The sequence below is a fragment of the Amphiura filiformis genome, chromosome 20, assembly GCF_039555335.1.
Source record: "Amphiura filiformis chromosome 20, Afil_fr2py, whole genome shotgun sequence".
In the NCBI taxonomy this organism is placed as follows: Eukaryota; Metazoa; Echinodermata; class Ophiuroidea; order Amphilepidida; family Amphiuridae; genus Amphiura; species Amphiura filiformis.
This window is the reverse complement of record NC_092647.1, coordinates 2,252,385-2,266,517: the sequence shown is the minus strand read 5'-3', so window position 1 is coordinate 2,266,517 and position 14,133 is coordinate 2,252,385. Positions and strand designations below refer to the sequence as shown.

The window sequence follows — 14,133 nt, the reverse complement described above, 5'->3', positions numbered from 1 at the left end:
TTCCGGCCTTCTCTCTCATAGTTATGCCCCTGTCAGACTTTACTTCTTCAACGTGGTTCAGGAATGTCCTCTCATTGTTAATTGTTGGTTATACATACCTAGACAAAATACAATGCTTTGTAACCAACCACTTGAACAGGATTTAGCCAAAGCAAACAAAGACCAGAGCTATATTTAACAATGATTAAAAATTCTATAGACATCTAAGGTAGAAGCTTATTATTCTCTTCAAAAATAGGATTATTGATTGGTTTAAAAGGTGTTTGACTATCGAAATGAGATACATGTTGCGCCTACTTGAGGTACCGATGAATACGACCTTCATGCACATTTTACACTGTAACCATGCTCAGAATACAATTTAGGACATTTACGGCTCATTCGTGCTGTACGGTCAAATATATTTACTTCCTCCTGTCTATGAACTGCTCTAGAAGATTTGTAATATAATATCAATGGAATCATTCATTATTGTTTGAAACTTGAAAGAATGTTTTGCAGAGTAGTTATAAAGGATGATGTTTATTGAAGATGGAAGCTGAGGAAGGAACCTGATATCTTTCATGACATGATACCTCCTCATGGTTGCATCGTGGAGGAAACTGCTGTCAAGCTGAATGAAAACATGCTTTTGTTTTCAATTATTGAAGAGTTTTCCTAAAGGAATAAACATAAAACATTAATGTTCTCTTAAAATTGCCGATTTGTTTAAGGTGACGCATACTAGTTTGTCGTTGTTACTGATTTCTTGACGTTGCTTAAAGGCCTCTTCAGTGATTTGTTCATGGAGGGTCATTATAATCATCAAAATTCAGATTTAGGCACCTTTACTAGTGTCCGATGAGCGAACCGAAAGCCGTGTATTAAAGATAAAATATGACATTTTACACGACTACATAAGTAGAGAAATTATCTACATGCACTTGAATGGGGCTTCAACTTTGTTAATACTGCTCATTTTTTGCCAAATATTTCATTTCCAAAATACCTACTGACACATTTAATAACTTATCAATCCCTTTTACATGTTTTAGGCAATTTATAAACAATTTTATTTTTTACACTTTCGCGATCATTGAATATGCCTTTAAGCAATCCAAAATGGACACTGGTCCGTGTATAGAAGTAGGCAATACAAGTAATATTTAGAAATTAGGAATGCTTAAAAATATCTTAATCATACTGCTTTGCTTTAACACAATACAATAAAAGGGAACATTATTTTCTTTTACCACAGCGCCTAGAGTCCGCTGGTCTCAATGGAGCGAATGCAGCCGAAGTTGTGGAGAAGGACTTCAAACCAGAATGGCGCTTTGCGTTGGCAAACCTGCAATCCCAGAATGCATCGGGAGAAGAACGGCTATACAACGAAGGTCATGTATAAATCAATGCGCAGGTAAGAATGGAATTGAAGACGCCCCATACACTCTGGACCACAATGGCCTCATTCCAGTGGCATAGTTCAATAACCTCAATTAAACAATCATAGCGCAAAATTTGGCCTCAAGTTGCAGAGTATGAGTTTTTGTACTCAAGTTTTCAAAGGTCATTCAATGAATGTACAAAATGTATTGGGGTTAAAGAACTGTGCCTTGATAGATGAGCATGTTGTGGCTCCTAGCGATAATTGATTGCGGCATCGGCAAGAAGCTTTTAACTAGTTTCAACTGTAGCGATTTGGTCGTTAACAGCATCCTGCGATTGGTAGTGAGCTTTGGCAAAAATTGTAGAAGGATTCAAATATCACAGATAGAGGCTACTTTGTAGTTCCTTTGGTTCTTGAGGTATGTTGTAAAGAGGGATGAAACAACATTTGTAAAACGTACATAACTCATTAACAATAAATCAAGCTATCAATCAAGTACTGAACTTCTGCAAAACATCAAAGTGTCATTTTTCAATAATATATTGATAAGACAATGAAAATCGATTTTTTGGCTGCCTAGAACAACAATACTTAGTTAACCCTTAATAAAACGGTGTATATTTTCATTCACATTAAATGTTGCAGGATATTTCTCTATTGCATGCTGGTATGCTAAGGACACGCATGTATCCTGAGCCAATTATCTTGTTTTGAAGAAAAACAAATCTGGGTCAGACCATTCGCTACTTGCACGGTTCCGCCATTATGCACTATGTGGGGAGAGCCTCGAACTGGCAGCATACATGAAAGGAAGAATTATGTAACCTTACACAGAACGTTATGACTAGTTCAATTCCCATTCATGTATGCTGCCAGTTCGAGGCTCTCCCGCACATAGTGCATAATGGCGGAACCGTGCAAGTAGCGAATAGACTGTAAGATTAAGAATCTATAGAATTCGATCTTTGAAGTTTAGCCGATGCAACTCTATTACAGTAGTATAAAAGGTTGTAAGGTTTAGGTTTATGGTTATATTAAGGCGTTTGACCAAATCGACAGCCAGCATCATCTCCCATTTTCCTCATCAAAACTGAACTCTTGGTATCAGAAGAAAGCTCACATTTTGTTGATTACCCCAGTATAATTTAACGCTCTATATGTTTCGCTTAGATGATGAGAAAATAAACCGTGGTAAATAACCACCGCCAGAAGTATAAGGCATACACGCTTTTGCTTTAAATAGCAAGCCCAAAGGATAGACGAGATTTTGTTGGTCGAAGCAGCTAAAAAAATCGATTTTCATTACTTGAATAAATATTATTATTGAAAAATAACACTTTGATGCTTTGCTAAAGTTCATTCTACAAATCATATACTTTGAAAACGTGCTTGAGTTATTGTTGTTAATGAGTTATCTACGTTTTACGAAAGTGTTGTTGTTTCAGCACTATTTACAACATAACTCAAGAACCAGAGGACCTACAAAAGTATATCTGTTATATTTGAATTCTTCTAAGCTCTTCTACATGCTCCCTATGAAATGATCAATGCAATTTTTGCCAAAGATCACTACCATTCGCACGATGCTGTGAACTACCAAATTGCAACAGTTTAAAATAGTTGCTAACCTTAATACTTGAAAACAGAAAACACAATCAAAGTCTGACCACCTTACATTATATTATTAGAGTAATGTTATTGTTTTATGATCAAAATGATTAAATGTAGGCTATTCTTATGTTTAAAATCCAAGGTTTGGCTGATGTTTTTGCATTATACGTGATACAGGTGTTTAAAATTTGACATATTTTTGCTCAACACCACCTTACGTAAAATTCGATCACTCGTTGGCCTGTTTTATGATATCAGTGTAAAGTATAATGAAAGTTTATACCAGAGATTCAAGCATTCACAACTCGGAACTGAATATGTTCTCGGGGTATACATCAACATCCAAAATCATTTACCAAACTTCCCGAAATGGCTTCCGAGCTCGAAAAGGATAATTTCCTTTTCAATCACTGAGCTAAATCGAAATACAAATAGGTATACCCCGAAAACATTTCTCTGTCTAACTTTTCTAAAGGAATGGTTAAGTAGAAGGTGAAATAATAACTTAGAGCCATGCGGGCAATGCATATTATCGGTATTAGCAAATAAATTGTAGGAAAGGGGGCATTAAATCAGCTTCATTTGATTTAATCTTTGCTAATAATAAGGATAAGGCACCTTTATGTGTGCTGACGTTGATTTGAAGACTTCTATAATTATTGAACCTTATGAAAAGGTCGGGAATTCCACTGTTTACAAAAAGGCAAGTGTTGGTTCATGTTTCATATGTTTATAGATTACCATCAAAATATGGTTATAGGACATTTATTTACATTTCTTCATTGTAACGTATTTTGATGGCCCAAAAAAGAGGAAATAATATTGAAAGTAATCTATTGGTCTTGTAATGTTGTAACATATTCTTTTGTTATCTATAAGGATAACACAACATAACCATGATAACATAGAGTATTTGTAAATCGTTTTGAGCTTTTTTGTAAGCGATGGCGAAGCGCTTTGGCAAACAAAACTACACATAATGCTCATTTTGATTGTTTTCATAGCTTCATTTATGAACAAAACAATACCGACTTCTTTCTTTCTTTCTTTCTTTCTTTCTTTCTTTCTTTCTTTCTTTCTTTCTTTCTTTCTTTCTTTCTTTCTTTCTTTCTTTCTTTCTTTCTTTCTTTCTTTCTTTCTTTCTTTCTTTCTTTCGTTCTTTCTACAAATCATATACTTTGAAAACTTGCTTGATGTATTGTTGTTAATGAGTTATGTACGTTTTACAAAAGTGTTGTTGTTTCAGCCCTCTTTATAACATAACTCGAGAACCACAGGATCTGCAAAAGTATATCTGTGATATTTGAATTCTTCTACATGCTCGCTATGAAATGATCAATGCAATATTTGCCAAAGCTCACTACCATTCGCAAGATGCTGTGAACTAGCAAATTACAACAGTTTAAAATAGTTGCTAACCTTATTAGTCATTGAGCTTTGTTAGCACGTTTTGTCTTAATCATGTTAATAAAACACATATACTATAATAATTCATCTTCAAGATATATACCTTGCCAAAAAGAAAGTCTTTTATAAACACTCTGCGAACAATGGCAATAAAACATATCATTAATGAAGGCAGTGTTTATCACTTTGTGACATAAGGGCAACCTAATTGTTTAAATGCGGAACATTATTTTCGAACAAAACCTATTTATTGAGGGTGGAATAGACGTGGTTGGCTGGAATAAAGGAAATAAAATACCACATCAGTATACTGCTTTGCTAATTCATCAGCAAGTTCATTCACAGATTCAGTTTTGTTTAGAATAATGAATTGGAATAGTTAAAATCAAATTAGATTTTACGAGTAATACATAAGATGTGTTAAGTACCTCATATGTTATCCTTCTACCCTTTAATGAGTAGGGGTCTTGATGGGGTTTCGGTGGTATAGTGTGAGGGTTTGAGGGTTCAACGTTCCCAAAACAATAGGCTATAATAGATCGTTTTCTGAATGCATCTATCATTTTGGGAACGTTTCCCCTCAAACCCTCCCCCGCACCCCACAAAAACCACATAAAATTATTATTTCTTAGTTATTTTATCATTTTTCGACCTTCCACTCCGTTAAAATATAGTATTTTCTTACGGATTTATCGAGGATGTGAAGGAATTTCCTGCATTTAGCAATTAGCAAGGCAAGGTTTACTGCTATGGGGACTTTCTGCCAACCTTAAGTGCCAAGTAATGTTTATAGAAAAATGTAAATTGCTGTTTTGATTATATTTTTCACATCTTTCCTTCTTTCGCATGTGCCAAATTCTGTAAAAGAACCGTATCACCAATTAGAATAAGACGATTGAGGCGAGGTCCACATACTCATTTATTGAAACCCGGTGATCTAGTATAATTGAAATACCGTTCATCAGTCAGTCAAATTCAGTAGACAATAGGGGCTATATTTGAATACAATAGTTCCAACTGTTGCTACTGGACAACATTCCACACATAGCAGCTCATACCCAGGTGCATGTATTGTAATTTTGATATTCATATCGATTCGGCGCTAAAGTTTGTACTAAAAATACAATAGAAGCTACACCTGGACAACATTCCAGCCATAGCAGTTCATACCCAGGTGCATGTATTGTACTTCTGGTATTCATATCGATTCAGCGCTAAGGTCTATACCATAAGTACAATGGACAACATTCCATCCATAGCAGCTCATACCCAGGTGAATGTGTTGTAATTTTGGTATTCATATCGATTTAGCGCCAAGGTCTATACCATAAATACAATAGTAGCTGCACATGACCAACATTCCACACATAGCTCTCATACCCAGGTGCATTGTATTGTAATTCTGGTATTCATATCGATTCAGCGCTAAGGTCTCTGCCATAAATACAATGGACAACATTCCATTCATAGCAGCTCGTACCCAGGTGAACGTCTGGTATTCATATCGATTCAGCGCTAAAGTCCATACCATAAATACAATAGTAGCTGCACCTGGACAGCATTCCATCCATAGCAGCTCATATTATGCAGGTGCGTGTATTGTAATTCTGGTATTCATATCGATTCAGCGCTAAGGTCTCTGCCATAAATACAATGGACAACATTCCATCTATAGCAGCTCATACCCGGCCATGCCAGGTGCATGTATTGTTATTCTGGTATTCTTATCGATTCAGCGCTAATCCGCGCTATTATTAGGTCTATGACATAAGATCTATACCATAAATACAAGAGTTGCACCTGGACAACATTCTAGCCATGGCAGCTCATACCCAGGTGCTTGTATTGTTAAAAGAATGGTGCTGAGATCAATATGGCTGATTGTGTAAGGCTCATTAAAGGCTGGACGGTTATGTAAGGTTTCATGATTTTCATACCACATCGTGCAATCTCAAATTATGAAGCTCCAGGTTTGAATTGCCCGAATAAGCCCAATCGCCATTCTAACTTCCGGTTTTTGAGAGCAGTTTTAGGACACTTTGACCTCTGACATATCGGGAAAATTGACATAATTATTATTAATTTTCTTATTATTGTCACAATTTTGATTATTAAAAATACCAAATAATTAATTTATAAAATACTAATATTTTTTATATTTGTTTTAAATATTGTAAAACATTTTAGATTATATTTTGTACGTACAAAAACCCAATATTTCTGAATTTTCTGAAAGGTCAAAGGACAAAGTGTCCTAAAACTGCAAAAACTGTCCTACAATGCATTGGAATCTTCCAATGCCGATTGGGCTTATTGGACCGCAGATCCTGGAAAGATTCGAGTATAGAGGGGCTTTAAACGTGTCATTTTTGAGCGGAGATGAGATTGAAGCTTGAAAGGTTCCCTATTACAAGACCCCATAAAAGATGGCAGTAAGCTTACTAACAGAATATTGAATCGTCGTAAAATTTCACTTTTTTTATATAATATTTCAGGTGTTTGTTCTCCAGATTGTATAAATGGCGGGAAATGTGAAGCAGACGGTACTTGTACGTGTCAAAGCGGCTACGCGGGTCCTCAGTGTCAAATTAGATTATTTAGTGGTAAGTGTATCTTATATTCTTCTCATGCTCATCTATCAGGGGCACAGTTCTTAAACCCAATACATTTGTACATTCATTCTATGACCTTTGACAATTTGGGTACAAAAACTCATACTCTACAACTTGAGGTCAAATTTTGCACTATGGTTGTTCATGTTGTTAAATTGAGGTTATTGGAGTATGCCATTGGTGCCAAGACATGTACAATATGATGTCCTAATTTAGCATCATGTCAGGCTCATTTCTAAATTTCGCTGAAGTGGTAAACTTCAGAGGTTTAATAAGGAAATGATGGTAAGACCGTAAGAACCACTTTAAACCAAAACCAAAAAACGGTGTCATAGGTTCAAAATTAGATTATCAACATGTATATCTCATTTCGATCGGACGTGTTAAACATGCATGGTAATGATTTTACAGGTTACCTTAGACATTGTTAGACGCCTTGGTATAGTGTATAGATTTCTGATAAAAAGATGATATGAACGATTCAACACCCCTGGGTCCACAATGCCAAATTAAGCCATTTACTCTTGAGTCGTTTGTACGTGTTAAAATGTAACATTTTACTAATAAAGCATTAGTAAACCTATACGTTTACTATAAAATAATGATATAAGTAGCACCACACACTAGAAATCGAAATCAAGACTAAATGGCAATGAACGCTGAACGTATACAGCAATCTGTTTATTAGAAAAAAGGTAAATATTTGTTTTAAAAGATTTGAATATTCAATCTTTAACACGATTTGTCCCTTATCTGTAGTCAATAAGGATTGGCAAACTCAATTCACGAAAAGTACTTTCAGCAGATTTTCTTTTTCAGTGGGCATTTACGGCGCAAGGTATAACTGCCTAACAGCAGAAAGAGAAGTCGATCTTGAAAAGCACTTTTAACATACTAGTTAACAGGCTTAAATCAACAAATGCTGTTGGGTTCAAACAATGTATGAATTGTTATAAGCTTACCATTACAAGAAACCCGAGGTCTTTCTGAAATCTAAATCGTATGATTCGTAAAAATGTAGAAACTTAAGAAAGCAAGGTGCACTAAATATACCCACACCAATGGTTTATTTATAACATTAAAAAAAGTTGGAATTTGTAATTACCTCAAAATACACTAAGAATAATATAAGCAAAGGTTTTAGGTTTCAGGTTTAAGTAGCCAAAATAGAGAGCTCTTTTCTAACATTGAACCCTTGTATTACAAACCCAAGTACTGTTTTGTTGTTGGACAAAAGATATGATCTAATACCGGCGGGTGTAGAGTAACAGCGGTATCCCTTTTGGACTTAATGCTCTACGTGCTAGCCATGCGCTCCAATAGAAATATTTCAAATTTTGAAATATTTTCTCAAAATATCAAGAGCTATCTTAAGAACTACTGAATCAATACTAGGCTTGTTTGTACTCATTTTAATGCATTTTTCATGCTGATTCCAAATATGGTCATGAAAATTTACATTTTTGAAATTTTGAATTTTAAATTTTTTTGAAACTTGTCGTCTGCAGTCGACACCCGCGTGAAGAGACTTAACATTCGATAAAGCAACATAACCCTCAGGTATACAGAGTTTGTTTAAATTCGTGAAATTAAAGCTTACTATTATATATTAAGAGCCGGGAAATGCACCGTTTCATGCCTTAAATCCGCTGTAAGCTTTTGTTATCCATGATGTTTGACATATCGCTTTACTTTGCATTAGTAAAACGCAAGAACTGTTTGGCAGCGATGAGGCGTGGTTGAAACAATATCAGCGAGCAACATTCGCGTAAATAGTTGTTAGTTTTTAGTTTGTTTGAAATGTAGATCGACATTATGTTAGGATTTCCTAACTGTAACTGACTGGGGGTAATTGAAGGGTCTTTGAACGGGGGGTAAATGTTGGTCAAATTGTCGCAGAGTCATTTAGACCTATATAATTATAATATTTGGTGTACGGTAATGGGAGTTTGAGAGATATCCCTGACACTCACTATGGACCACAAAAAAATGGCCTCATCCCCTTCTGGTGTAGTTCAATAACCTCAATGAAACAACCATAGTACAAAATTTGACCTCAAGTTGCAGAGTTTTTGTACCCAAATTTTCGTTAAATGAATGTGCAAATGTATTGGGGTTAAAGAACTGTGCCCTGATAGATGAGCATGTTGTGGATCATAGTGACTACAGTAACCCAAATCATATAGCTGTGTACCATGGTGTACTGTTAAGCTGCTGACAGCAATGGCTCGAAATAAGTTAGACGATTGCCCAATTCGTAGAGTCAAACTTAAGAATGTGACTTTCAATGTGAAATCACATTTGAACTTACAGCCAATAGGATGGTATGGGATGCTCAGACCCATACATAATGCACTAGAGCACCTAAGGCGTGACAATCATAAGGGTCATTTCAAGTTAAGGGTCATCGCAAGGTAAGGTCATGAACCAACAACATTTACAGGTCGAAAGTAATCACACCTTTTACATGATGCGATGAAGAAAACTTCCCCTATTTAATCACAAACTTCAAAACACCTGTACCGGTACCTGAGATCCAACAGACGGACATGAATGGGGAAAAAGGAAAAGAATGCAGACATATCAGTTTACTTGCCAAGTGTAAAATTTCTACCCTTAAGTGTACAATACGTGATAATGGTAGCTGAACATGATACCTCGGTGTATTGATGCACCACCCCAGTGGTAGCCAAAGGGGTGGCTACATGGTAGTGGTAAAAAAAATCACAAGGTTCCAACGTCCATTTAAAACAATTCCCTACTCAAGAACCACTGGAGCAAGTACACGACATATTTGTACTTATTTAATATCTTCACATTGATACGATAAACTAACACGAAAATTCAAAAATTGTATTAAATTTTGACAATTTTTGGGAATTTTTGTAAAAATTTTGGCCATTTTGTCTGGACAATAGACTTCCGCGCAGACAGGGCTAAGGGTGCTTTTTTCTAGTGGATCTATTGTGGAGAGAGGTTAGAGGTTAAACGCTTAACATTGTTAGACAGGGAGTCAAACATGGAGATATAGTATGTTTGTTTGTCTTACTTATTGGATCTCAACCGTACAGTTAACTGTCCAAATTTGCCCGTTTTTCAACGTGAAAGAAGTTTTGGATTTTCAATAATATGAAGTTTGATATCTCAATTTCCTGAAACTAGGCTTTTACTAACACTTCGAGGCAATGGTACAGCGCAGTTCATTGACCTCTGCAATTCTTTAATGTAAAAACATGTCAGGGGTCATGAACTTTGTAATAACATGAACATACTCAATGCCAGTAGTGGGTAAGTGCAATAGCTGCCACGTTTAGCTGCCACGTGTAGCTGCCATGTGTCAGATGAGTAGGCCTACAATATACAATGTGTAAATTGCCTAATGTTCACAGAACAGCTTTTGCACTTACCCACTTCTGGCACTCAGCAGTCAATATTTGAGATCTCGGTAACTTATACACTGTTACTGTATATGCAAGTAAAATACAAGCAAATTGCTCAAGAAATGAGCATAAAATTAAATGAAAAACAAATTTATATCAATTTAAAACCATTAAAATCTGATACAAAATCAATTTTATTTAATTTTGCTAGAACAATAAACCAATTTGATGACCTTGAAGATAAATATTACCTTGTAAAAGGATTGAATTACCTATAATAGAAGTAATAATGAATTCTCTTAACTTTTGCAGATTCAAAAATTCCACTTTTTCAATGCGTTGGTCAGCCCAGAAATATGTATTTTTTATCGTATGACCTGGCATGCATCTTATGCTTATTGAAGGTGTTGAAGAAAAATATTATTTCAAAACTTATGACTTGTTGCACTTAGACATTTTCCTGTTATGCACACGAATTAGATTTCTAGACCATGAACGTTTGTACCCTGTAAAACATTTGGTTACTGTTTCATTGCAAATTAATTGTTTACGCGTGATATCGTCAAGCAATTAAATTTGGACTTATGTTACCTATTTGCGACATTGACCATGTTGAAGGGTTTATTTTATTCAGTAAAATAATAGCTAGCAAATAATCAGAGCTCTAATGAGATGACAAAAGTTGAACTGGATGACGACACAGGCTCCTGATAACAATAAACTTAATTTAATTTGAAACATAAACTCTAATGTTATACGGTTGAGCGTTTTGGGAGTATGTAATGATGTGATTATGCGCTCTGAATTTAACAGGTTTTGACAGTATACGCTTACCATGGGAGATCCCAGCTTGACTCATCTTATATTTCAGGAAAACCTTGTTGGAAAATACGCATTACAAATGCTCAAATGGCGGAGATAATCGTGATAATTTAGGCGATTGTTTTAATATAAACAACGGCAAACTTTACACAAAGACAAACTCATTAGCACGGTACGCTTTCCGGGGTTCGGTGTACCGATACGCGTACCGGACATGCAAGTTAGTTAGTTCCACTGTCCATTTTATTCAAGAAAATTGATGACCTGCCCAAAAGTGTCTCTTTTTGATATACCAAGTCACATATATAACGCTCCGGATGGGAACGCAATAACAAAGCAATGTCTTTGAGTTCTTTATGGTCAGCGGGGACCGGAACCAATGGACATTTATCGAATAAAACACCTGAGACACGCCACGGTATGCTCCGTTGGCTCCACGCTAAATTCCTACCAGTTTTATGTTTCCGCAAACCTTTCTAATGTTTCCTGATTTCGTTCTCATGTTTCTCTATAACGTGTTAACTTCAATAACAAACGTGTTTACTTGTAACTGAAATCATGACACACAGGATATTCTGTCTATTGCTGACGGTATGCTTTGAAAACCATTATCAGATTAGATACACGACCAGATTCCCCCCACCTTTACGGTGACTTGAAAAGCTACCTGGCATGTCTGAAGATTACAAACGTATATAACCATTTGCTTTATACCTAGGCCTATACTACAACCGTTGTGATTCCCAAACCCCGTGATCGTACGCCCGTAACTGTTTGAAACACTCCTTTGACGGACGCTTATTTAGCCAGTATAAGATTCTGCACGTACAAAACGAACGAACGGACAACGTAGAAAATGCTCAAAAATTGTCAATTTTACAATATATTAGTCAAGGATATTGAATACGAAGGAAAGTCCAATTATTATGATGCATTTTCTTTGAAAGAAATCATTACAATAAAGCAACAGTGAAGTGTGAAATTTTGACTTATTTCATACGTGCGGTTCTTACGTGTATAGATCGTCCATTGAAACGCCAGTAAGATCGGCCGTATATCAAATAGAGCTTAGTCTGTATTTCTCAATTTGAATAATGGGTTCGTGAATCCATAATATGGTAAAATGCTGAAGTGCTATCAATGGGTATATACATCGATATACGAAAGGTACCTTAAAGGGTACGGTACTTCGGAGGCAACAAGGCCTGTAAAAATGTTGTAGCAGGTACCCGGTTTATTATCACATGAGACAGAAGAGTCCAGTTGTGTACAAATGTCAATCGCGTTAAAAGATTTAGTCTTCATCATTCACATCAATTTGGTTGGCAATTAGAGATAAAGGATAGCTGTTGGCCGAGGAATTGTCTTACCTTCAGTTCGTGATGACCTTTCCATAAAGTACATCCTCAAGGTATATAAAGATCCGCCAGAGAGAAAGAAAAGAGAAGGGGCAGAAAAATATAAGGTGGACATGGTGGTGGGAGACAAGTTCTCATGTCACATCATCAAGATCATGGTCAGATCTTTAATGTCTAATTTTGAAAAATACAATTTTTTTTATTGCAAAATTATTTTTCTCCATTCGGGCTAAATAAAATAATTTTTCGGGGTTGGTTCTCTCGTCCACTCCAACCTCATTTTCTTGGATCATAGTCAGATTTTTTAAAAATAGATTTGTCAAAATATGCAAGATTTTGAATGCTTTAGGAAAACTGATACTAGAGAACAAGAATCAAATCTTTTTGTGATACTCAACATGCTCTAAGGGGTTATCAGTCAGATTATCACATTTGAAAAATGTAAAACATGATAATGACTTCAACAATGCTTATTTTCAAAAAATTCATTTTACATGGCCTTACAATGTATGTTCCTAGAATAATGATCCAAACTCAGCTGATCGAAGTTCTTACAAAATGGTAATTTGGTAAAACGTGGTAAACGTGCGCTGTCAAATTCTATTAAACTGAAACTCTTTAGGAGCTCAGTCATGATTATGTTATAGAGACGTTTTCCACCGCCCACATTGTTACACAAAAGTCATGATAGTATACAGTCTCAGAAATAAAGGACTAGTTTCTCGAAGCATGGCTAGTGGTCAGGCTTCCTAAGCAGTCAGGCTAAGCCCAATTAGTTCTGCTTACAATTTCACCTCGTTCATAAAGATAAATCGAAGCATGAACACTATAGCAAAGCTTCGAGAAATCGGACCTGTAAGGCCTTCAAGAACATTTTTTGTCCTCCATATGAAACCAACAAAAAAGTTCTTTAAACTGAAAGAACCATTTTAGGCTCTTAAAGAGTGTTATTTAATCCTTTTAATCGTTTGTAGAACCATAAACTTTTATGGAACCCATTTTGGCATAGAACCCATTTTGGTTCGTTACAGCACAGCTGAAGATTCCTTGAAGAAGTCACATTTAAAAACACTTTTTTGAGGGCGCATGTACGGTAGAAATAACTTACACCGCCCAAAGCACTGAATGTCCCTTAAACTTAGCACCTTCGTTTCAGCATGCACCACGTCCGCAATCTATTTAAATTTCAAACGGCAAGGCTTCTTCACAAAATGTATAGCTACCGTTAGAATTGTGATAAAAATTAAGATGTCGGTTTGCAATTCCTGTACTCAATTTGCCTAATCCATGGAGGAAAATGGTTTAGATTTCCCCAAGGAATGAATTGGCAGAGATCATGTAGATCGGCATTTAATTTGGCGGGAGTCAAAAGAGTATGTACCGCATTTTAATAATTACGTAGATCAAAATGCTACATTTCTGTAACTGTACCTTGTTGACGTTTACAAGCTTTCCTGGCAACGAATTATTTATTTTTCCCACGTTCATGACTTATTTTAGTGAGAATGTATATAAGGCAAGGCCGACTCGAGTGAAAAATACTCTTGTTTAAGGGCTGGGGTATGAACGTTTGGGCA

At 35.8% G+C, this 14,133-nt stretch overlaps 2 protein-coding genes across 2 annotated transcripts in view; one reads left to right on the top strand and one right to left on the bottom strand.

The window, feature by feature from the left end:
* LOC140142861 (uncharacterized) overlaps positions 1 to 14,133 on the top strand; it is a 129,787-nt gene that overhangs the window by 97,642 nt on the left and 18,012 nt on the right. Inside the window, exons 8-9 of the mRNA XM_072164882.1 lie at positions 1,238 to 1,396; positions 6,880 to 6,987. Coding sequence (XP_072020983.1) covers positions 1,238 to 1,396; positions 6,880 to 6,987 — 267 coding nt within the window. The remainder of the gene's footprint in view (positions 1 to 1,237; positions 1,397 to 6,879; positions 6,988 to 14,133) is intronic.
* The window catches only part of LOC140142862 (methanethiol oxidase-like), a 72,426-nt gene continuing 59,857 nt past the window's right edge, over positions 1,565 to 14,133 (bottom strand). The window contains exon 11 of the mRNA XM_072164883.1: positions 1,565 to 1,591. The gene's annotated coding sequence lies outside the window, so the exon portion shown is untranslated. The remainder of the gene's footprint in view (positions 1,592 to 14,133) is intronic.